General features: G+C 49.8%; 3 protein-coding genes across 3 annotated transcripts; 1 reads left to right on the plus strand and 2 right to left on the minus strand.

Annotated features, from left to right (window-relative positions):
• Positions 1-825: 825 nt before the first annotated feature.
• Positions 826-16917, minus strand: EDB93DRAFT_1101572 (uncharacterized protein; the record flags this gene model as incomplete). Its single annotated transcript, XM_041447111.1, has 19 exons — positions 826-2383; positions 2431-4060; positions 4112-4440; positions 4490-7201; positions 7547-7638; positions 7688-7752; positions 7805-7849; positions 7926-8043; positions 8098-8208; positions 8259-8365; positions 8391-8739; positions 8794-9099; positions 9182-11536; positions 11587-11658; positions 11713-14140; positions 14191-14379; positions 14431-15999; positions 16051-16554; positions 16604-16917. The coding sequence occupies 19 exons, from the start codon at positions 16915-16917 to the stop codon at positions 826-828; spliced, it is 14853 nt and encodes a 4950-aa protein (XP_041310541.1).
• Positions 16918-17031: 114 nt separating this feature from the next.
• EDB93DRAFT_1201437 (uncharacterized protein) lies at positions 17032-18262 on the plus strand (the record flags this gene model as incomplete). The annotated part of the gene is made up of 2 exons (XM_041450950.1): positions 17032-17358; positions 17420-18262. Coding segments are annotated over exons 1-2 (1035 nt in total), but the record flags the coding sequence as incomplete, so codon positions are not given.
• Positions 18263-18650: 388 nt separating this feature from the next.
• Positions 18651-20815, minus strand: EDB93DRAFT_51708 (acid protease). Its single transcript, XM_041456605.1, has 11 exons — positions 20374-20815; positions 20241-20317; positions 20145-20184; positions 19992-20094; positions 19759-19941; positions 19652-19706; positions 19489-19594; positions 19395-19440; positions 19271-19343; positions 19087-19222; positions 18651-19029 (listed from the first exon to the last, which is right to left on the minus strand). Exons 1-11 carry the CDS (start codon positions 20642-20644, stop codon positions 18929-18931), a joined length of 1191 nt encoding a protein of 396 aa, XP_041310543.1. The 5' UTR covers positions 20645-20815; the 3' UTR covers positions 18651-18928.
• Positions 20816-25288: the final 4473 nt, after the last annotated feature.

Here is a 25288-nt window from a genome sequence, read left to right on the forward strand (position 1 = left end):
CCATCAACATATCATCCCACCTCACGAGTCCCCCAATCTACTAGCCGTTGATACATCAAGCATCTTAGATACAACTCGTTCCGTCCCATGTATGTACATGTGCAATGACATTGATATATTTCTCTTCGCGTGACTCAGCGGAGTGTATCATCGCCGGGAAAAGGTGCTGTTGTTAGTATTGTGGAGGGATACAGAGCTCGTAGTGCTGCCGTGGTCAAAGTACTTCGATTATATTTTTTTTTTTTGCCAGCTATAGAAAAAATTGGGTCCGGTTCGCGTTCGAACCGAAAAAAAACCGAACCTGACCGCTGCGAACCGTTCGCAAAGGTTCGGTCCAAGGTTCGTCGATAAAGGTAGAACCGGACCTTGGTTCTGTTCTCGGTTCTCATCAAACTGCCTCTGAACCGGACCGAACCGGACCACGGCAGCACTAGGCCGCTGAGCCTGTGGCTAACAGCCTGACACTCAAGATTCTCGTTGCCATGTGGCGAATGAAGAGCTGCTAGAATGGGCGAGTAGTTTTTAAATTCTGGTAGCTTGTCTGTGTGGTTTGAGATCATGTATTCGTCAACTGATTATCGGTGAACATGGTGGCAGACTTGTATGACTTCGGCCTGGCAGGTACTCTAGGATGCATGATGGTTAACAAGCCAAAATATCTATGCATAGCAAAGTCTGCTAAACGAAGATTAAGAAGGAGTAGGCACCTACTGAGGCTAGAGCAGCAGGAGTGAGTCAACGAGGACTCCTGCCTCACAATAGATGCATCATATCAACTCGAACATGGAACTTATATATATTAGGTCAACGATATATGCATATATTCTACTCTTCCGAGATCCTTTCGAAAAACTGTCTGAGCGTATCTGACAGTACTTCAGGCAACGCTTCAACACTTCGTAACACCACATAGTAATCAAATGGGAAAGAATCCAGATACCTCTCCACCTGAAGCTCCATGCGCCCGTTGACCATCGTGTAGGCGACTTGATTCATCGAAACGATTGAGTTCTGTACAGCAGAAGCGTCTTGTGTTTGCCCTTGCACAGAAGTGGAGGCCGAGTGCAGCGAGTCGATGATGATGAACACGATCATAACGCGTTGGCTTGCTGCCCGTCTCAGCACCTGCCGCAAACGCTCGTGATCCTGACAGATACCGTCCGAAATGATGATCTCTAGCTGCCATAGTTCACCTGCACTTGCTGACCCAGTGGCCCTTCTTTCCCGAGCGCTCTCTAGCACTTCAAGGCTCCTCTCTACCATATCCAGGACGTTCGTTGCACGCTGCTCAAATCTGAACGCACCGAGCGTCTTTGCACCGGCAGCATCTGTAAATGGTCCTTCGTCGAAGCCATGAAGTAGCTCCATGCCCTCGCCGAACCTAGCAATTGCAACGTCGCCGACCTCAAGTTTTCCCATGGCATTGCTCACGAGGGCAAGCGTCTGATAAGCAAGATGTACGCTGCGAGAGCTTGCCATACTGCGGCTGTCGTCAAGTGCAAGAAGGACCTGGTACTCGCGCTGGCTGGGGCGCGTGCGCCGAAGCCAGATCTTGTCCTTGGTATAGTCAGAGGCAATATAAGGGATGATCTTCTTCATGTTGAGCCTTTTACCTGTCCGGTAGTCGCCTTTGAGACGAGTGGCCAGGGTGGGTGCAAGTATGAGGCGCAGTTGTTCGCAAAGAGCGTAAGACAGGTCGTGTGTAAGGGAGGTATAAAGCCGCCAAAGAGACTCGGCATCTTCGCAGGTATGGCCTGAATCCTGCCAGGTCCGGAGGGCCACCTCTATGTTTTCAAAGGATCTGTCTGGACCGGATTGTTCCATCTCTTCATCGACATCTGCGTGTGAAGACGAAGGATCACGGCGTGAGGAAACATGTTCGGGGTCCGCGGCAGAGCGCATCTCCGATTGAGTGATAGCGCCTTCTATGTTTGGACGTGCACCCTCAGTCGCTGGCTCTGTATGCAACGAGGCCAATGGCTGTGGTCGCACAAGCTCGTCCGTTCCGGGAGTATCGATATCCATGGGTAGTGCAGCTGCCTCTGTTTGTTCATCAACAAGCCTTAGATCATTCAGCTTCGCGACCTGCTCCTCGCCTGCCGCACCCAGAGCTTGCATCTCCTCGTCCGCATCAGCATATTCGACCTGTTCGGCAGCTTGGTCTGCAATAGGCGGGGAAGGCTCCCCACCGCCCAGAATGTCTTCGAAGCGCTGTTGTACCTCTTCAAGTGCATCACCAAGATTGCGGATAGGGTTCGTAGTGAGTTCGGTGTGTTGGCGGGCGTAGGCTCCACCATGCTGCGTGCCCTCTGCTGATGTACCTGGTTTTGTGTCAATATCGGTAGGAGACCATGGACTTGAGGGTTCAGCATCATCTCTTGGTCTGGTCACAAGTCAGATACGGATTTCTGCATAGACAATTGAGCGTACTTTGATTCCCCAGATGTCTCGTTGGTGCTCTGTTCAGTTGCCGCGGCATCGTCCCTCATTTCACCAGACGCGTCACCTGCCTGCCCTTGTTGTGCACTATCATTGGCCTGCGACTCATTGTCCTTGTTCCCAGTGTCTCCGTTCCCAGGCAAAATATCTGGCTGAGCAACAGCGCCTTCCTCGACATCTTCTTCTACATTGTCTGCATCGTCTGCAGCTTGGGGAGGCTGATCCGGCAGTTGGTGTTCTTGCGATTGAGGTTCTGGTACATCCTCCGGGGACTCATCCTTCTTAGGTTGATTCGTTTCCTCCATGTCGTCGGCGTATTGGTCATCTTCGTCTAGCTCCGTGTCCATTTCATCTCCCATGTCGAGTCCTCCTTGATCCCCTTCTTCATCGGGCTCCAGAGTCATGTCATCAGGTAGATCCAGGGTGTTGGCATCGGGAATGTACTCGTCCATGGGCGCGCCATTCGCGTTTGGGGCCTCCAAATCTTCGTCGGGTTCTTCGCCCTTATTTTCTTCGCTTTCTTGAATCTCTTCACCTTTTTCATCGGACATTCCATCTTTCTTTTCCTCCTTCTCCTTTCCACTATCTTTCTTTGATTGGGTGTGCTCCTTGGCTACGATCTCTGATTCCTCTTGCTGCGTCTCCGAGCGATCTTGGGGGACCTGGTCCTGATCAGCAGAATCTAACTCCGCAGATTCGTCGCCCCACAACTTTTCGTCGACTGCATTCGGATCACCTGCATCAAGTTTCCCCAGCTGTTCATCCGGCTCCTCCTGCTCGTCGCCATCATCTTCCTGACTACCGTCCTGCTCTCCATCGTCTGGCACATCTTCCATCTCCCCACCAATATCCTCGCTCATCTCAATGGTGTTATCATCAGTTCCGTGCACCTGCTCATCTTGGGCTTCACCTTCGTCCCCTTTTAAGCCTTCAACCTGGCTTTCATCCTCGATCTCCTTGCTTACGTTCTCCATTCCCGTTCCCTCACCTAAGCCCACGCCCCCGGCGGTCTCAGTGTCACCTTCGACATCACCCGAATCAGTTGCATCCGGGGGCAAACAAAAGCCTTGCCTGGCGAGGGTATGCATAACAGAGGAAACAACGAAGTCAAGCTTGAAGAGAGCCTTCGTCCATTGACTGTGCACCATGAGGTGTTCTCCCACGAAAGAAATGTAGCATTGGAGAAATGGGAGGAGGCGTCGAAGACTTGCCTGGATGTCGGATTGTGAAAGGGAGGAAAGATGGGTCGTCATGACATTCAGCCGTTCCAGGAGGACTTCAAGGTCCAAGGATCGAGTGAAGCCTGAAATTGTGCGCAAGTCCTCTCGAATAAAATTATCCTGGGCTTCATCATCAGGAGACTCATCGCTAGATCCATTTGGACATCTTTTCAAGAGGGACTGCACTACAACCAAAAGCGTCTCGATGATGACATCCGCACCTAATGATTCTACAGTTCCAGGTGCTGTCTCGGCATCTGTAGAAACGTATTGATCACGGAGCCAGTGCTCGATAGGAGACAAGATGTAACCAAGTCGTGGTTCCATCGTCTTCATCTTTTGGAGGTAGGCGGGAATGGCACGGAAATATTCATCAGCTTCTTTAACAGTTTCGTGTTCAACTGTTGGGCAAATAATCAGTTTGTGACTATGTCCGTGAGGAACCTACTCACCACCAGGTAGCACCGTAGGCATTGTGTTCTGACTTCCCTGAAGAACCTCCGAAGTACGGTCACGAAGAAGTCGTGTCTTGGCATAAACTGATTGGACCTCAACCATGACTGATGGTGCGACGCCCTGGTCCTCCTGAATTTCGATGAAAAGGCGAATTCCTTGGAGAAGTTCTTCGAAAGCATGAACGGCGTTGCCGAGTGCTTGACATAGATGCATCAGACGAGTGGGGGAGAATCCTTTGGTGACAAGTAGAGGTGCTTCGACGAGGGTCTGAAGGCGCTCGGCGCATCGTTTGATGTCGATGAAATACTGAAAAGCTGTTGATAGCCTGGACACTCACAGTAAGAAAAGGTATCATCAAGAATATGTCGACTTACGAAGACCTCGCCTCAAGAGCTAATGAATAACCAGACTCGACAAAGGCAATACCTCGAAGCAGATCACGCGTGCTTATGTCCGAGTGATGATCGGAAACTAAGGCTCTGACTGCCGAAAGAGCACCACGAAGGCGGTCGAAGTAATACTCCCCCTTCTCGACATGTATTAAGCTTTCTGGAGGCATCGACGGTTGCACTCGTATCCAGTATTCATCTCTGAGCTTGGCGAGCACTTCTGGTTTCACATTGGCAGCGAGACCGGCACGTTTGAGCTCCTTCAAGAGATCGCTCAAAGCCTTCCTTTTGCGAACCAGCAGGCCCTTGACGTATTTTTCTCGTTTCTCCTTGGAAAGATCTGGAGGTACACCTTCTGCTGCCAGGTCTCGTGCGGTAAGGATGATTTCGACCGCAAATTGGTCAACATGATGAGGGAGACGTCGGCGCAAGAAAGCCCGAATACGACTGTCCATGAGCCTATGGAATCTCTCGAGCGTCTGGTTCAGATTGGCCAGGTGAGAAGGAGTGACATAGGTTTCGTTCGGTTGTGGAGAGTCGCCGCGCTCCAGAGTGCATGCCACGGAGAGCAGATCTCCCGAGTAACCCAGAGCATCTATTGACTGGGTGCATTCTGCATCACCAGCAAATGTTGGCAATATGCGCTCAGCGATGGGCTGGCGCAAGATTTCCCGGTATTTGCGGATCAGCTTGTAGAGTTGATGATGCGTTCGCTGAGCACTTTGCTTCAGGGCTTGAACATTAATGTCTTTCCAGCTGGCGAGCTTTATGAATGCCTGAACATCTTTCTCAAGTGATTCTCTTTGATCCGTCAGAGATTTGGCTAACTGGCCTGCAAATAATCGATAATATCTCCGAGTGGACGTCAAGACAAGTCCGACACGTTCGAGGGCATTGCGCTGTTGTCCATCCAACGTAGACGCGATATGAACGACGATAACCCTGAAAGTCTCGAGGAGATCCAATCTGACCTGGAATTGACCTAGAGCGCTGGAATGCACGAAGTCGTCCAGGAGCGATGGCAGCTGTCTGAGATATTGTTGGAGAGCTTCGCCCTCATCCTCGTGAGCTGCACTAAGTGCGCCGCGCACGGTGAGATCATACAGCCGGAACCAAAATTCCGAAACTCCTTTGACGAACGAGTCAGACTGAGACTGTAATAGCACTTTCCAGCACGACAGTTCCAAGCGTCTCCATTCTACAACGAGCGTTGTGAACTCTTGCCGATGTGCCTTGAGGCTATTGTCACGGTGTGCGTACATTTCCCAGTCATCTGTCTGCAGTATGATTTGCTCCAGGCCGGACAACAATTTGGCAATGGGACTGTTTATGTCCAGGGCCAAGTACGCATCACAACGGTCTTTCAGGTGCTGCAAAACCATCTGATCTGGCCATTCTTCGACAAGCGCAATCAACCGCGTTCTAAGAGAGTTCACCGCCGCAAGGGCTTTCTTCGCCTCTCTTAAGTTCGCGTCAGTGTAGAAGTCGAACAGCTGGCCAGTAGGGTGCTCCTGAGACTTCAGCGCGAGAAGATGAACGTGAATCAAAGAAAGTTGTTCGTGCAACGATTCATCGTCAAGGGTGTCTGGGAGAGTGGGATATCGATTGTCGAGGAGCGTCTTCAAAACCGACCGACGAGATGAATCAAACCTCGTATTGGGACCTCCAACACTGATGCTGATACTAGCAACTCCAGCGAGTCCAAAATGCATCCCCAGCAGCGCTTCGGCTGCAGAAACACTAAAGAACTCAGAGGGCTTGTCGTGAATCTTGTTGGGTATATCGTTAGGACTAGCGAGTGCGTCCTCAAATGTCGGGAACAGCTCCAAAAACTCCTTCTGCTCGGCTTCAGCTTCCGTGGAGGCATCGTGATTAAGGGTGCTACGTCTGTATAGCGACGAGTCATCATGTTCCTTCTCATTTTGGCGAGTGCGGTCCATGGTCCAGAGCCTGAATGCTTGCTCATACACCTCATGGACAGCAGCAGCATGGGGAGCGAGGCCGGATATGGCAGCACAGAGGCCTATGGCTGACACATGCAGTAGGACCTGGTCAGAGGGAGATGCTCCGGATGCAGCTCCCCGTTGAAGTTGCGTCTGCAACAGCTGTGCACTGCGAAGAGACGGATACGTCACCAGGGAAGCAGCAAGTATGTTCTGCTGAGCGTGTTGTGCGTAGGACAGTTGCTGCGCAGAACAGCGAACAAGTCGGATTCCGAGACGGAGGAGCAGGAGCGCAAGGTGAATAATTTTTGCAATATCTCCAAAGTCACGGTAAAGATCATCCATCCGTCGACAAAACCCAGATATTGATTCCTGCATCACGGATTCGCGCGCGAAAGAAGAAGCATCGCCGATTTCGAGAATGGCAGTCAAATCGTCGACCTTGCTGGGTTGGATGACTTGACTTTGAAACTGTGAAACCTCAGACCAAAATGTGTGAATGCGGTTACAATCAGGTCGTCGTGGAAGGTTTGAGGAACCCAATGGCATATCTTTGTGTTCTGCTTCAGAACAAACATCGAGATATTGTATGTCACAGTTGAATATATTGCCAGTGGTTCGGTGTTCCCATGCTTTGTGGAAAGACGACTGGGTCGACAGAAAATCAATCTCTTCTTGCGAATATTCCGCTAAACGATGAATCACGGTTGCGGGGTCTACCGGAAGATCGGGAATGGATAGGTTAAGAATTACTCTGCTGAGAGAAATGTAGCAGTGTCCCAAGCGAGCTGAATTTATGTCTCGTGACTGGTGGTCGGTTGCGAACCGTATGAGGTTGGGGCGTAAAAATAGACGGATAGCTGCCTTCAAGGGCTCATGTTTGGAGTGTTCGAGGAGAGACAACATCGTCATGGGGAAGGCGCTGCTACTGACAGGAGATCCGAGCATGGCTTGCCAGTCAATGTCATCAAATGATGAAGCGAAGCATGACGCAATCTGATGGACGATTGGATAAGAATTGCGATAGTGACTGCCGCTTCACTCACGGATAAGATGCATTGGTACATGAATGCCGACAATTGTTGTATCCGCGACTCACGAATAACACATTGCATAGAGAGCAGTCGTAGGTGACGATGAACAGAAGCTTCGTGCCCTTCGAGGGATGTTAGCGAGACGCTCCGCGCTTGGCTATGTGGTGGATAAGCACACGATACGGATAGAAGCAAAATTTCTATACTTCAGTTCTATGGAGGTCCGAAGAAGAGTCGGACAAAGGAGGATATCCGGTCCATCGAGAATTTCCTGGCAGGATCTTGTAAGTCACAGGATATGCAGCCACGTTACGATCACTCACGGCCTGGGTTAAGCTTGAATTCCACAGACTCGCGAGCCAACGAGTCTGCAAAGCAATCAATAGATGGGTGGGAACTGATAAAGAATTTAGTCGCATGTAAAGAACGTGATACTGCCCTTACCTCCCCCTCCTGCGTCATGTACCCATATGAAATGCTGATACGATGTAAAGCGAATGAGATCCTCGCGTGGTTCCTCGCATGCCACGTCGATCAAGCGCTTCATGGCAGAAGAAACGGTCTATAAGATGTCATCATGGATATCCTGCAAAGGCGGCACCAAATCGCAACTCACAGATGATGATGCCTGGCGAATGTCACTCAACAAGGGCAATTCGCAGATAAGGAGAGAAGGGTTGGCATGTCGTTTGTAAGAATCACTGCTCCCGTGGAAGTTCAACGTAAGCTAGGATTTTCACTTCAGCGGTGCACACTGGAGCAATAATCGAACTAAACCTTTTCTTTCACCGTGTGTGCCAATTCCATCTCTAAGTTAGTGGATACTGTGCTCATGAGCGGAAGTGTATAAAGGGACAAGACATTTAGAATTTGCCTGCGGCGGACTATTGGGGATTCATTAGAATGTACCGAGGGCAGATAACGAAGCCATACTGTGTTGATTCAAGCCTTCGTGTGATTGCCCAGCGGCATGCTCAAGACTTCTGATCTCGGGAAGGGAGACTTTGATAGTCGTTGGTGCGAACAAATGCGTCCAGATTTCTGTCAGGCCTAGTCCAGTGGTAGGAGAAACTGTCACATCCAATGCAGCGGAAATACTTGCAAGACGTTCAAATACTGGGCTCCGTGATTGCAACGCGGCTATAATTGACCTAGAGTAGGCCTGTATTGAGGAGTAATCGATATGTGGGCCGGTTCCTGATCGTCGGAGTTGCCTGGAAATACCAAGTAGTTTGAGGATGAGTTCAAGATCCATAAGCTGATGATCATTCAATACAACGATTAGCATGAGAATGGAGGACTGAAATCTTACCTGAACTTGAGATTTTCCAACGATTTGATTGAAAACCTCCTCAGCCACTCTCCGCACCTCTTCCAGAACTTCGCGAATAGCATCCAACAGTCGTAAATATGTTGGATGTTGCTGACGTGTTGGTAAAGTTATCTTGCTCGCACCTATGCCGTGCAGTTCTTGTGACATCTCAGCTCGCTCAGTGTCGTCGATGAATATTGCAGCGATCAAGTTCAAAGTTTGAAGGAGAATCAAGTGTATTGGGTGGTGTCCGTTTTCATGACTGCAGAACTTGCATGGCGGACAGACCATGAAAATGTCCATTGGCTATATTCCAATAGACGTATTTAGTACATGCAAACAGTGTGACGTGCACTAGACCTAGCACAGATATGTAGTAAACACTAACCGAAGCTGTAACAGCGTCGTTCGTCACTTGGGAAGCAAGGAGATATTTTCGCCACTCAGAAAGGAGCTTGAAAGCCCCCGAGGAAAGGGCACTGTCCAAGATAGACTGTGATGAGCACGGAGGTATTGCCAACTTCATAAAGCGCCGCAACGAAGAAGATACATTCAAAGAGATTGTCCTTAGTATGAAATGAATCATAGCGCGCAGGTCTGGTTTGGATGGTTGAAGAAACGGTGCCAGAGTAATCAACGAAGATGTAGAAGACTCTTCTTCAAATAACCCAGACGGCCAAGAGTTGCTACCTTCCCCGCGATGAGTGTGGTAGATTCCTCTGCGTGCGAGCTCATATGTTACTGCGAAAGAAGGACCTGTGCCTAAGACAGTCGTAGGAAGTCGACAATGAAGTCGGAGGCGAAGTTCGTCTTCTGTGGAGAAGGAAGCGGCCAATGACACCTCAATACCACGATTTCGCATCGCACGCGATAGCTCGCCATATCGAGGGTCAGATGTCATAAACATGCGAAAGTTGGGATGCGGTCTGAGAGTTTGTACCGTACCATTGACATATCCTCTCTCACTGAGAACGAGAACTCCACCAGGTTCACAAAGAGAGTTCAGTCGATCGAGGACGGAAGGATTACAAAGATTCGCGCCGTCCAGAACTACCCAATGTCCTAGCTTGATTGCACGTACGAGAGGTCCGTCGACCCATTCAAATTGGCCATTTGATGTCACCATGGACGATAATTGCCGAACGCGATACAGCAAGGCCTGTGCTTCATCCGTAGAATTTTGGTCAGCGAAGATGGATAGCACTTGTGCTGCAGAATGGAGGAGGGAGTTGGAAGAGGGAGGGGGTGATGAGTATAACCCGAGACGAAGCGAAAGATAAGTCTGGTGATCGGTGGCACAACTGGACAGGCATCTAGAACGACTTTCTCCAAAACTGACGATGTCTTGAACGAGAGCAAGTACCCGCGCACGATGATCCATTTGCTCGAAACCTCCAAGGATATCCATAGTATCAGTGGAACACGTGATGGTTATCTCATGAAGGATGTTCCCCGAAAGATCAGCAATAGTACGGATCAGCTCTGACTTACCGCTGTCGTGTCGTCCTGTAACAATGACTAACCACGACCTAGAGAGACATGCCCCAATGGCTTCTAGTGTAGCAAGGTGCGCTTGTAGTAGGCACCTGGGTCGAACGCTAAGGGTATTGTTACGTCGCTCTACGAGGTAGTGCCCGACACGGAAGTGTGACGATGATATGACAGGATGCGGATTGTGAAGGATAGTCGGGCTAGATGAAGAAAAGGTTTCATCAAACAATCGTTGAGCGCAGTTACGATCAGCGAGAGTCCTAAACCTGTTGAGGTAGATGACTCGCAGGAAATCTCGAGGATGTTGTGAAATTGGCGATGATTGCAATAGCTCCCCCCAGCGGAGAACATCGCGAAGGTTGAATTCCCAAGGACTGCCGTCGCGACCAAAAGTCCTCTTGTGTACAACTTCCTGATTCAGGCGGCTGTTGTATGTGATCATGGCGCGTAGCATGTCCTCATCACAACCCCTGAAACGCTCTCGGCAGACAAGAAGAAGATCTTCAGGAGATAGCTCCTCAATATAAACTTTCGTGAACCGGTCCAGAAAGGACTTTGGAAGTCCTTTACGACCTCCTCCTTGTTGGAGTGGATTTTGTGCTGCAAAAACACGGAAAGCGGGATGCCGAACAAAGGATCTCCCAAGCTCGGGAATGTATACAGTACCTCGGTGGTCTAGAACAGCATTAAGCCCCTCGAGAATAGCCTGGGGCGCGAGATTCATCTCATCGAGGAGAACCCAATGTCCTTCTTGCATAGCTGTTAAGAACTCGGCATCTTTCCAGGCGAATTCTCCTGGAGAGCCATTCTCAACAGGAAGGTCAGAACCGAAGAGATCCATGAGATCCGTTTGGTCGGACAAATTGATCCGACAAAGGTGATATCCTGAAAGCGTGGCAAGAGTAGTAATGAGGCTGGTTTTCCCGACGCCTGGACTGCCTTCTAGGAGGACCGGCTTGGAGACCTGACATGCCCTGACCACTCGCATTGCGTTCTCACGAGCAGTTGGCGCATCCAGATTGAAGTTATGCAATACCGATTTTAATGGGCCTTTAGGGATGGCAAAAGATCCAAGCTGCACGAAGTTTGATGCATCATAAGCACATGCCGTATTGGCTTCCTTGAATGGCACAAGCATCTGCAGCTTCTCAATGGCATCATTCCTCAGTTGACTTAGCGCATCAGACGAGTAAGAAGTTAGCTGTGGCAAGGATCCAAAACCGTCGAGGAAAGTCATATGGGCCGCATGATGCTGAAATATTGTCAATAACCAAACTGCCTGAACAGAGAACGCCAACATACGAATATTTCTGTTGGAGACATGATCAATTCTACACTGCCAGAGTACGCAGCATTAGCAAACGTCACCCAAGCCTAAAAAAACACCGATAAGCACAATTGGCCGACACTAACGAAAGGGAAACCTACCAATATATCTCGCAGGGAGCAAATAGCAGGGTCATGAACTCTTTCCCGAAGCCAGTCAGTAAACTGCAAGAGCGGACCCGTAAACGGCTTCATGGTGTCGTGCTTCCATGACTGGTCAACAATCAACCGCAAATCCGCTTGACTGGTTACGGCTGGTACCCAAATCTCCGTAAAACGGTTTCGTAGAGCAGGAGATAACTCCTTCTTCCCATAGTCACCACCCGGATTCATGGTAGCAAGCAACTTGAACTCGTTGGAAGCATGTATAGCAGGGTAATCACCATCAATACCGCCACGTTCTGCAAGCACGATCGTGCGACCAGGTTCCAGGACGCTATTCAGACGCTCTAGCACAGAATCGTCGGCAAGGGAAATCTCGTCGAGAAGGAAAACGTGTCCTTCACGCATTGCGCGGACTAACGGCCCATCATGCCATTCAAACAGACAGCAGATCCGATTGAGGCTCTCCCGAATATCGCGTAAGGAACCCAGGAGCGACGGGTCCAAGTCCTTGCCTGTCTTCAGGAGTGTATTTATTCGGGACAAGAGTTGTTGGGAATCAGAAGGTATGTCGTCGATGCCCGCGCGCTCAAGGATGGTATTAGCATCACGGATAATGTTAGCTTCGGCTGAGGCACGGTCGCGTACAGGCCGCAGGCCGCCGATGAGGTCTGCAGTTTCTGTGTTTTGGTGGCAGTTTAGTGCGTACAAATGCTTGGAGATGGCTTCCGTATAGAGCTGACAGACAGATGTCTTCCCAGAACCCGTCTCTCCTACCAAAAGCACGGGTTCGTTGAACCGTAGAGCACGCGACACCAGGACGAAGAGCCGTTGCATCGCACTAGTCCAGACAACCTTTGAGTCTGACGGTATGGGGCATCCTAAAAAGGTCTGTGCATCCTCTACTGTGGAATGAATATTGTAGATTGCCCGCTCGTCGATGCGGACCTTCATGATGGACTCTATCACCTCCTTCACCACAACTTTGTCGTCCTCGCGTCGTGCACGTTCCGCAAGTAGCATATACCCATTCTCTGCCAACTCTTGATAGCCCACTGCATCACGACCGGCCCATCTGAAGAGATCACGGAGAGTTGCAAAACCTTGCTTGCTCTCGAAAACGCGACTCGACTGACGACGTTTCTGCAATTCACGGAACACGCTGACAATTTTCTGGCCATAGGAAGGCGCGATACGGCAACGCTGGCAGAGAATAGTTTCAAGCTCAGCTTGGGGCACATCCTGGAAGTGAACCTCGAGGAAACGGTTTCGGAAGGCACGGGATAAAACCTTCCTCCCTGCATATAGGCCAGGAGGATTCTGCGTTGCGAATAGCATGAAGTGTGGATGCGGGCGAATAATCTCTTGCGTCTCCGGAACGATAAGTTCCCGATTGTCATCTAGCAGCCGGTTAAGAGCTTCCAATACGTCTGTAGGTGCCAAGTTCAGCTCGTCCAGTACAATCCAATGTCCATGTCGCAGAGCATGGACCAGCAAGCCATCTTTAAACACGAGCTTTCCAGTGGCAGGGTCAGAAACGTATGAACCGAGGTATTCCTGCACGTCAGTGTGCTCATGGTTGTTGATACGGATGAAATTGTGACCGGTTCTGCGAGCGAGGTACTCCACTGCACTCGTCTTGCCGGCTGAGGTGGGTCCCTCAATCAGCACAGGAAAGCGTCGAGTTAAAACGATTCTTGCGAGGTCGATGAGCTTCTTCTCGACTGATGGTGTCATAATATATTCCTCCATGGGATCCTCGGGGAGTGGTCCCTTCTCAAGAAAAAATGGTCCAAACTTGACGAATTCTTCCATAGACCGCCCAGGAGGAAAACTCGGTTCCCTGGCAAGCAACGATCGAGGATTACGGACACCAGCAAGGATATACTTCTGCGCAAGGACAGTGACAATTTCTGCGCTTCCCCCGTCTAACACCATAGTGAATGCCATCAACATCCCCTCCCAAAGTGCCCGTCGCAAGCCGAACATCCCTGCAATATCTGCAGCAAACGTCAAAGCTCTCGCCAAGGTGCGCATACTGTAATGTGGCTTCTTGTTTGAGCCATCTGCAAGCTCTGCACCCTTGACAGAGATGTAGAACTCTGCAACATCCATCACAGCACCTTTATCACCAACCGCACTTGCTCCGATATACTGTGAAACAATACTGAGAAGAGTCTCGCGATCTGCATCAGGGGGAGGGACATCGATTTCTGTGAAGCGTGCGCGGATAGTGGGCGGAAGGTCTTTCTTGCCGACGTCGGTAGCGGGATTCATGCATGCGAAAAGACGGAAATCATGATGGCGTGGAACAGCAGACAGGGAGCCTTGCTCAGTAAGTGTGATCGAGGCTGTTGGACCGCGCAGGAGACCTGTGATACACTCCAGCGTCTCGGGACTTGCCAGGTTAATCTCATCAAGGAGAACCCTAGAATTCATGTGAAAAGCGTGACCGTGTGTAGCTTAACTGCAACGTACCAATCACCAGCACGTAGAGCCTTCACAAGTGGACCCTCCACAAAATCAAACGTGAATTTGCCTTTCCCTTGTGCATGTTGAAGGTCAAATTCATCCACATCTCTATCAAACCGTTCCCAGTCCGCTTCGGAGACCTTCATTTCGGCCTCGACTTTCCTTCGTTTCCTCGGCGCGTCAGAGTCGTTCTCCCTAAGAAGTGGGATCAAAAATGGAGCAAATGCAGTTAAGCTCAATGCATACCCTACATCTGCTTCAACCTTGCCTCGGATTCTCTCCCTTGCCATCTTTCCACTCTCCTTCCACATGCCAACAGCCCTCTTCCATCGCCCTTCCCTCACAGCTTTCCTTAAACCATCCTCGAAGCCAGCATTGCGCTTACGGCTGAACGTTCTCCCGAATAAGTCGCTCCAATGTTCCATCAACTCGCTCCCCCTGACACGTGCATCGACAGGGCGAAAGCCTCCCAGAAGATCCGAAGCTTCCGTCTGGTGTGAGAGATTCAGGGAAATCAGTGGACGCCTCAATAATGATGCAAGGTATGTTACTGCGCTCGTCTTACCCGTACCAGTCTCACCAGTAAGCAGGACGGGCTCGGACAGCGCTAGTGCAGTGCTGATACGCGAAAGGAGTAACAGAGCTGGCTTGTGCAACGCGAAGGGTCGTGCGGATGCACCAAGGCTCATGCCCTTCATGGGACGAGCGGGGAGACGTGTGCGTCCACAGCGTGCTGCGAGCACATCTCCGTTGACATCTTTCTCAATTTCGAAATCCGATGTGTGTTTTAGAAGCAACCATTCCTGCCGCTCTGCATCCAGATCCAAGTGCGCCCCAATGGCAGAGGAGACTCGCACAGAGTGTGCACGCGCAGACGCGGTGAGAGTGCCCGCACCGAAAAAGACATCACGGGCCTCGAGAAACATTTCTTCACGAAGACTAGGATTAGGGAAGATGGTTGAGAGTGGTATCTGGATGTCGGTATCCATGTTCACATCCACTGTATGGCTGGACGGCAGAAGGCGCTCAACTCGCTGGCAAAACTTCTGAAGTTCACGTAGCCCAACAGGACGCGAAGATGACGTTGAGCCGAGTGCTTGCACATCATCCCATAGCTTGATAAGAGCTGCAGCAGCCCCCGCAACCTTCGGGAACTTGCTTTCTATAATAGATTTTACCTCTTCTGCGTCTGGTGCGTCCACCATCACTTCATGCCATTTATGGGAACCAAAGAATGTTGGGGGAGGCACCTTCTTTCCGTGCCCAACAGCAAACGATCGAGTGGCAAAGAGCGCAAAACCTTCACGCGCCTCGACGCGACCCTTGCCGGGGACCTCCAGACCTGCGCGGTGTCCAATCCAATTCCCAAGGCCCATACTCTCGATAAGCGGTTTCAGCAGAGCTAGAACTTCCATGCTAGCACGATCTATGTCAGAAAGCACCAGCCAGCGCCCCTCGCGTAGTGCGCGCACGAGTACACCATCCTTCCACTCAAAAGTCCCCAGTTGTGTTGGCGAAGAAACGTAGGAGCCAAGAAGGGCCCGAGGATCGAGGGACGTGTCGGCTAGGTGAACGGTTACGATGAGCTCACTGACTGGCATCGCTGGATGTAAGCAGGAAGCGAGATGGGATATGGAGAGTGATTTTCCTGATGAAGGTGGAGAAGATAGGAGGATGGGCAAGCGGAGAGAAAGGTGTGCTGCAATCTCACGTAGAGCAGCGATAGCGGAAGGTGTTGCAATGATGTCTGAAGGGGAAGGCACAGTTGGAGATGACTTGAGCATCAATAAACCATGGATATTAGCAATCCAGGGACTAGCAGAATCATTAGGCTCATATATCAACGATATAGCAGGCAACACAGACCTCAGGTTTGCCTCTGAGAGAGGCTGCGATACATCCTCTGCATCAAGAGAGTAAAAATCCGAACTTTCGAGAATAGCGTCGCGTGCGTCATGAATACGCTTTATTTCCAATGTAGGCACGAGCCAACCATCGGTCTCGATGACAGTTCCGTCGATAGTCTGGGCATAGTAAATCGGACAATCAACGCCGCAAAACTCGCCGAGAACATGGGTGATGAGCCTCTCGCGCTCGATTTCTGCCATACCAACATGCGATGCATAGCACCGAGCAGCGAGCAATCGTACACCTGTATCAGGGTGAGGCGGGAAGAGTAGTTTGGATAATAGCGACCCGTCCCATAGCAGATGCTTGGGCAGGAGACGATTAGCGCGAAGAAGGCGATAATATGCGAGCAACATGCGGTGCAGACGAGTGGTTTCAATTTCGGCAACCGAAGGAGCCGCAGCTATGAAAGCAAGTGGTCCATTGGATAGACATGGTTTTTGCAAAAAAGCATATAAGCATCTATAACCAGACGTAAGACGAAAAACACAAGTGCGATACCAAAACGCACGGGTATAGCTCCTCATGAAGCTCAATAATGAGACAAAACGCGATGAACCTGTCTTCAATATCGTCATCGTCGTGAAGCCATCTGGCGCATAAATCAATCAAAAGAGGTCTGAACAGATCGGCGATTGTCAGAGTGAGAGCTGGAACAGCCAGCAGGCGAGATAATGTGGATAGAGTATGGGCTGGTGTATTCGCCTCGGTTATATGTTGGATATGAACGGAATCGGGAGGCAGAAGTGCACAGAGTGCACGTTTTTGTTTTTCAAGATTGATGCTGAGCGGGTCGAATGCGTTTATCGGAGTCATCCGAGCCATGGCCGTGTGATTTAGAAAGAAGCTTTTGTAGGGCGCATGTAGTATTTAGTCTGCCTTGTTGCTTCTCGTCGTTGCTGATAATGTCAATTCCACCGTGCTCGCCGTGTTCGATCAGGAGGAAAATACTTTACTTAGCACGTGACTTTCCATAAAGTTGTGCTTCCATTTTTGGATTAATGATTATCGATTTATCCTTGTGTTACTACTGACTCAACAACGCCCACCACGATCGATTGCATATCGCTAACTATGGCGGCGTCTAAGACGATTCTTGATATCCGTGGCAAACAGTTGAAGCTCGAAACAGCTTCTGACGTTACCCCATTCACCACCGGCGTCGACCCTACCAAACTCACAGCTATCCACCTTGGAGGCAATTCAATCGGCGTGGATGCTGCCAAAGAGTTTGGTCGATTCCTCGAGACTGCGGACGTGATTCAAGTATGTGATATTAACCTCGAAAACGATATCCAAGGATCGTCCCCCACTGACTTATGTTCAGCTTGCAGACTTGGCAGATATTTTCACGGGACGTACTATCGAGGAGATCCCTGTTGCTATTCAAGCACTTCTCGATCCACTCTTAAACAAGACCTCCCTTCGAGAGATAAACCTCAACGATAACGCGTTTGGAGAGCGTGTTGTACCCTTCCTTACACCCTTCCTCGAAACCAATCACTCTATACGCGTCCTCCGCCTTAATAACAATGGCCTCGGACCCGCTGGTGGCAAGAAGATTGCAGAAGCTGTGTGCAAGTCTGCACCAACAGATGGCTCACGATCAAATCTTGAGGTTGTCATCTGCGGCCGCAATCGGCTAGAGGATCCAGGAGCTATTGCATGGGCCAAGGCATTCGAGGCGCACAAGACACTCACAGAGGTGCAAATGCCCCAGAATGGCATTCGTATGGATGGTGCTGAGGCCCTTGGGCGAGGTCTTGTCGCATGCTCTGAATTGCAGATTGTCAATTTCCAGGACAATGCATTCATAGACGTGGATATGGATGAAGAAGGTCGGAAAGCTGTTCGTGCATGGGGTGAGGCCGTCAAAACCAGCTGGCCAAAGTTACGCTTCCTAGACCTCTCTGACTGCATGCTCTCGAACGGAGAAGGCGAAGTACCACCACTCCTAGAGGCTTTCAACGATGCGAATACAAAAAGCCTTCAGAATCTTCAGGAGCTACGACTGCAAAACAACAACCTCGATGCCAAAAGCTACGAGGTCCTAGCCCAAGCCGTGACGAAGTTGACCAAGCTGAAACGGCTAGACTTGCAGGACAATGATGACGTTGAAGATAACGAACATCTAGATGACATTGCTGAACACCTGAAAGCTCACGGCGGCAAGCTCATCCGTATGGAAGAGGATGAAGAAGAGGAGGAGGAAGAAGAGGAAGAGGAGGAAGAAGAGTTGCCGGAGGCTGAGGAAGCGCAAGAAATTCCTGCACCACTGGCAACGGACAAGAAATCAACCCTCGAGATGGCTGCAGACACACTCGCCGACCTCATGAGCAAAGTGCGTGTTGGTTGAACCTCAAACTCTAATGTGTAGGTCTCTTACTGTACGCTATAACCCCTGGATCTCTGAGTCAAGTTACCATGTATACCAATTCTATCGTACAATAGCAGCAGTTAAGTATCTCAGTCCTCAGAAAGAGTGAAACGTGTGCATCGTTTTCTTAATTTTGAACACCACTGAAGCGGAAAAGCCCATCATGATGCTAAACACGGTGCCCAGAAGGATTCAGGACGTACGCATGATATTGATATAGGTCAGGATGGTTTCGAGTCTACACGAAGCTCAAACGCTCTGAATCAGGCTATAACCATCAATCTCTGGAACTTGGCATTATAGCACAGTTACTACTAGCCGTAGCGAATACCAGTACACGCTTGAAGCTATCTACAGGCAAACTTGCATAGATCGTGTATGCAGCCTAAAATGCGTGGTCCTTAAAAACAAAAGAATTATGCAACAGAAAACGGTATGGGGACTTGGTGGGGTCCCTCATCAGTTGGTATCAGCATTAGTGTATTCTGTAGTTGCGAGACCGAGCTGCTTGTTCCCGGTATCGAAAGCAGTGTAAAACCGTTGAATCCAGCCAAATCCGTCTGGAATGCGCATGGCGTTGTAAGAACCACACCCCAATAAGACATTATGGGACGTACTTATGAAGTCAAGCCCGCTCCCAAACGAGGAACCAAGGTCAGACACAATCAGATAAATTTGTCCCTCATTTCCTCCGAGGATGCTGTTCAGGTTACGTGGCCAGATCTGAGCATTAGGCGTGAAGTCGTACGTGACCTATTCCAATAATTAATCAGAGATTCATCGTACGAGAGCAAAACTTACACCGCCGATATTGAAGTACAAGCTTTGAAGATTAGCGTATTGTTGCGACGTGATGGTTAGCAGACCTGTGGTTCTGATCCGCATAAAATAAAAGAACGTAATAGGCTCATCGAGCTGAACTCACGAATCTTGGACGGCGCCAGTTGCCTCCTGATAAGCCTGGAAGGCCTCTGGACATTTCGGTGAGTGACAAATATTAAAGTCGGATATGTGCGTACCAGTGGCAAGGAGAAGAAGGGTAGTGCCAGTGTCCACAATGCCGGCAGTCGTATTCAAGATTGTTTGGCTAGCGCCGTATGATACCGACTGGTTGATACCCCAATACTGAGAATGATCGTCAAGATTAGTAAGCAGTACGTTTTCGGTCAGGCTGTGATTTACCGACGAGGCCGGGGAGGTGGTGGTAAGCGGAACAGTATTGAGTGTGCCAGTGTACCTGACATATAACGTCAGACAAGGTCAGAACCAAAGGAAAGATGCCTTCTAACTTGGTGCTATCAGTCCCACCGAATGTGAGCTCTCCATTAGCTACGTTGGCCGTGGGGGACGGCGCATAGGAGATGCCGAGTAAATTGGAAGAGATTGTTCCCTGAGCGTATAAGTTGTCGGTGACCGTAGGCACATCCGTCGTGTTAGACACGGTTCCTTGCGTGAGATCTACGGGACCGACACTACAAAGATATCAGCGCTACGAATGACTGCTTTTCGGACCAAATATTACCCCAGGATGCCATCGACGCCCTCGAACCCTTCCGCGTATGAAGCCACGCCGATGCCTTGGTTCTGGATAACTAAGGTTGACCCTAAGGTCACGGTGTCGGTGTCTGATCTACATTCAGTTGGTGCTATTGTCGCCGAAAGAAGCCGTCCTTACATTCCTCTCCAAACATAGTTCCAGAACCATAACTAACATACTAAGTTCCAGACCAGTCAGTTAACAGCACCATAATACTAAGAGCAAATAGCTCACTATGGAGTTACCGGTGTCCTGACTGGAGCTTGTGGGGTTGTATGGGAGGTCTGCACCAACCCAGGTATTCGAACTACCTGAAATATTGTTGACGTGTAAATAAGTGCCAATTTATTCACAGTATTCCACTAACCAGTGTCGATCAACAATGTATAATCGGTCGCTGGGGTTCCAACACCGACTTGCATGGTGTAAGTGACACCTGAATCGGTGACATCGATGCTAGAGTCTGTGCCAGTGCTCCTGGCGCCTTTGGCTTTGGCAGACAAGAAGGAATGGTGGGACTTGCCGGCCAGGAACTTCTGTGCACGGGCGCGGTCGCGCTCAAGAAGTTCCTTGGCACCACCTTTGGCTGCGCGCAGACGAGTCAAAAAGGGGATTCCACGGATAACGATGCGTGACATGGTTTGAGTAGTCTGAGAAAACACAGTTGGGAGATGAAGCGACCATAACTGCGTTGAGTGACACTGTTTATATAAGTCGGTTTAAAGATAGGTTCTGAGGTTTCAGAGCATCACTAGTAGCAGGAGGATGGGTGTATGGATGCTATAAAGCACTGGTAGGGGAAAGAAGGACCCTTGAAAAAGGAGAGCCTGCCAAAAATAACCTTGTCAATTGACGTGTCATCATAGTATTCATAGTAGCTTGGTAGAGAACCACAATGCCAACAAGGCGAGAACAACCATCATGAGAACGAGTGCATGCACGAACGCGGAGCACTCCAGATCGAGCAAAGACCAGAGGTGCTATGAAGAAGTATGAGATCCAAGGAGTGCGAACCTATTGGTAATTAGTCAGAACAACAACCGCTCCCCGTACCATATCACTTGCCTATCATGAAAGCCACTACTTGTAGTCATGCGAGCAAACATAACATCGATGCCCTTGACGGGATAATGTTGAAGCTTGTATGACAAGACAGCGTTAGAACCGGGGCTTTGATGACCGTTTCTGGTAGCTGGCTTCCAGGCCTGAGCAAAACAGAGATAGCAAAGCTTCCATATGTCCGGTCTGAGCAAGGCAGGGAAGGTTAACAATAGGTGCCAATCACTGTAAATAGTACTTCCAATAAAAACCACTGAAAAATGCGCTGATTCTGAATTTTAGTTGAATGAAATGATATAACATGAGCTAAAGTTAGTACAACATAGAGAGAGAGCGAGCTCGAGTATTTGATATGCGGATTCAAAGTGCGAGTGCGAGGAAAGAGAACTAATTTAGATGCATCATGTTGAGATGCTCACAATCACTGGAGTGCAGTGAGACCTTCGCTTCCGCAAGAGCACATTCAATAAGGTTTGAATGGATCCAGACATCAAACATTGCGATCAGTGTTTCAGCTGTCACGATCCTCATTAGCAGCGACTAGACTAGCAAAAAAATTGCACACCTTCCAACCAGGAGGCACATATGAAATGAGCCTTTGTATAGTCATCTGCGATGAAGGAAAACTATAAGGTCGACTTCAGCAAGCGTCAAACATCACGTGAGTGTGACTAGCTGTGACACAATGCCGAGTTGCCGGAAGGCGGTTGACATCTCTTCCTGGCTCCATGTTCCCACTCTTCCACCTACATGGCCATACTCGAGTCACCCAGTAATCATTAATGTACGATCCGCCCCGCTATATTATCGACTACGTCATGACATAGATTCAAATCAGACGATGAAAATGTTTTCCCTACGGTCATTTTGTCCCGTGCTTTCAGGACCTCAGACAGTGGCCTGCCAGCCATGAGCGTGGATACATACAGTACTGCGGCTTATCTCCGCAGAAGGCTATGTGCCATACCAGACTCCTACCCATCGGTGGGTGTGTAAGAGAGCCCATGGCATCCAGCCACAAACCAAACACAACCACATGAAATTTCTCCGACAATATACCGAAACCTTTTGGGCTACTTACACACCCAGCTGACTGGCAAAACTTGCAAGTGGCGCGAGCTTTGGTTGTGTTGATTGCATTACATTTTCACTGATCTGTACATGTGACTCGATATATGTGACGGTGTCAATCGTGTACTGCAATATTTTTTTTATTGAGGCTATTGTGACGGCAGGTAGAAGTCCTTTCGAACTTTAGATGATGGCACAACGATAACTGAAGAGTTCCTTTGCAATGTTAACCAGATACAAGCCTAGTTGTGATCGAAAGAAATCTGGGGACTTCATACAAATGCGTGATATTATATACTAGGTAGTGTATGGAGTCCGTGATAAAATAGAATAACAAATAACAAGAAAATAAACATACACTTGAACATACGGTCCTCGGCTACTGACGTTAGCTGAGTCTGGAGCATTCTAGTCCTTCGATCATACCCGTGTGTGGCTGAACCTTTTCGTAGCTGCCACATACTCCCCTCCAGGATGTGTCGACATCCTTACTTCTTCTTGGTCTTACCCTTCCCCACACCTTCGCCATGATCCTTGTCCTTCGCCGAGTCCCTGGGTTCATCTACCTCCATCTGACCGGGTGGCCAGGTTGTTTGGGTTTGGGTTGGAGTGATAGGTATGTGAGTAGAGGGAGAGTGACGCGCCGAGGTACGTGTGCCACTGCTAGGTCCTTCCTTGGTATCCATGATCTGAAAGGTGGATGGTGATCCCCTAGCCGCATGACGAGCCCTTTTGGTCACTTGTCTTTTGGCTATACTGCATTCCCGCCGCTCCTGCTGTCTCTTGGAGGTTTCCATATTTTGCCAGAGCACTTCCTCCATGAGTTCAACGCACCAGGGGTTAAGCCAGCGCCCGCCGTCAGGAGGGGGCTGAGAGGCGCTAGAGCGGATAGGAGGTGCAGGTGGTGTCTCTTCACCAACAAGGTCAGTGATGGAGGGAGAGGGGCCACTAATTCGAGGTCCATCAGTGGACTCTTTCGCAAAATGTGAGGTGAGTCCATTGGTATTTTGGAGCATGTTGAATGATAAAGAGAAGTCTCCATACCCGACAGGTGATGCACGGTCCGCGGCTGTACCTGACCTCAAGTGGGCATCGTGCTCCAGGTATGCACGGAGCATGTCCAGCACTATCATCAGATCCCCATCACCAATTCCATTTGGCAGGGTGTAACAGCAGGCTCCGATGTGAGAGAGGATGGGCGCCATGGTGGATGGAGTGATTTGGCAGGCGAGGAGTAGTAGAGAGTCGTCGGAGGTGAAGGAAAAGGAGGATTTGGAAGAGGGGTGGACGACAGGGTTTATATGGTTGGGGGTGTTGAGGTCCAAGCGTCCCACAGACACCTGGGGATCTACAGCTGCGAGATTCCCGGTCCCCTCTTCTAGTTCTGAGACATCCTCGATGCCCAGCTCCAAGAAATAATCTTTCAGCACACCCAACCCGGCAACCCGATCATACGGCAGCCAAGTTATGTCTCCTGACTTCCACGAGATTTGAAATGTGGAGTTGGCTCGTTTGCCAGAGTGGTTCAGTACTTTGTCGATCGCCCATTCGGGTTCAGCTTCCTCAAACTCGGCAATTTGGGTTTCCATTCGCCCAGGGAAGAGCCGGTCATCGTTGGGGATGTGTATCCTTAGGTACAAAGAGTGGAACACTGGGTGGACGCCCCATTGGCGAAGGCAGTTCAGTAAGTCCAATTTGTAGGAGTTGTTACCATAGTCCTCAATTATCTTATAAGGTCCTATGAATTTGGGTGCCAGCTTCCTGGACGTACCCTTGGGTAAGGAGATGTTTTTTGTTGACACATACACTAAGTTGTCCTTTACTAGTGGGCATGCTTGGCGACGTTTATTAGCGTCAAAGGTCTGCTTAACCCGAGCCCCAAGTACTGCGTCATGAGCCGCCATGACAGCAGTTTTCATTTTCTGGGCGAAGGCTCGCACACCTGGGTACTTGCCTGGTCCAGCGGTCTCCCATACCATCGCCCTGGGCATTCGGCCATTGGCTAGGAAAGGTGAGGTGTCCGTTGACTCGGACTTGGCCAAATTAATAGCAAACTCTATTGCAGGTAGCCTAGACACCCAGTCCCGCTGGTTGAGTCCTATGCAGGACCTAAGCATTTGCCCTATTGTTCGGTTGGCCCACTCAGTGGCGCCATCCATCTGTGGGTGGTACGCGCTGGACATTTTCAGCTGGACCCCGATGAGTTTGTTCAGGTGGGTCCAAAAGTTGCTGGTGAACAGGACGTCTCAATTGCTAATGATAGCTTTAGGTATCCCGTGATATTTATAGACCTCGGCAAACATGAGTTTGGCAATTTCCTTGGCCGTGTATGTTGTTCTGCTCGGGACTAAGTGCACCATTGCAGTTAACAGGTCAATGATCACAGTGATTGAGTCGTACTCCCCGTTTCAATCCTTGGATGGAGGTAGTGGACCCATGAAGTCAACACCAATTGCCTCCCATGGTTGAGAGGGTACTGAAAGTGAGTTCAGCATTCCATAGGGCCTTTGATTAGAAGGTTTACTGCACTGACATGTTTGGCAGGAACGGCAGAACACTTGTACGTCTCGGACCATAGTCGTCCACCAGATGTGCTCCCTCAGGTACAACAGTGTTTTATCTGCCCCGAGGTGTGCTAATAATGAGTGTGCTTGGTCAATCAGGGTCTCTATGAGGCGTCTTTCTCCAATTTTTATGTCGGGTACGCACAATGCTGTTTGGTCTTTCAGTTTGATGCTGATCAGACCGTCCCTTATTTCAAAGTTCCTATAATCTTTAGGAGACTCCAACACCTTTTTAAACATGGTGTCCTTGCTGTACTGGTGTCGCATTTCATCCAGTAGGCCAATCTCATGTGGGTATGTTACAGGAATTTGCTGCCTTTCTGGGTTCGTGTCAGTGACCCTCTCTGTTTGTTCCTCTGAAGTTTGCAGGTTGTTCTGTTTCCTCCCCTCCATTCGTGGCAGTGTCTTCTGTGCTCGGATGAGGACCACGCAACATGAATCAGTCCCACATCCTCCATGCGAACTCGGCACTCATCTCAGGTCGACCGGTCTCTGCTGGTGCCACCTGTTGTCGCCGTGCCCGCACCAGAGGGAGGTGCTTGGCCTTTGTCACCAGAGGCCGGTCCAGGGCATCCGCCACTACCTCCA

The sequence above is a fragment of the Suillus bovinus genome (assembly GCF_016758785.1).
Source record: "Suillus bovinus strain UH-Sbo-P2 chromosome Unknown EDB93scaffold_10, whole genome shotgun sequence".
In the NCBI taxonomy this organism is placed as follows: Eukaryota; Fungi; Basidiomycota; class Agaricomycetes; order Boletales; family Suillaceae; genus Suillus; species Suillus bovinus.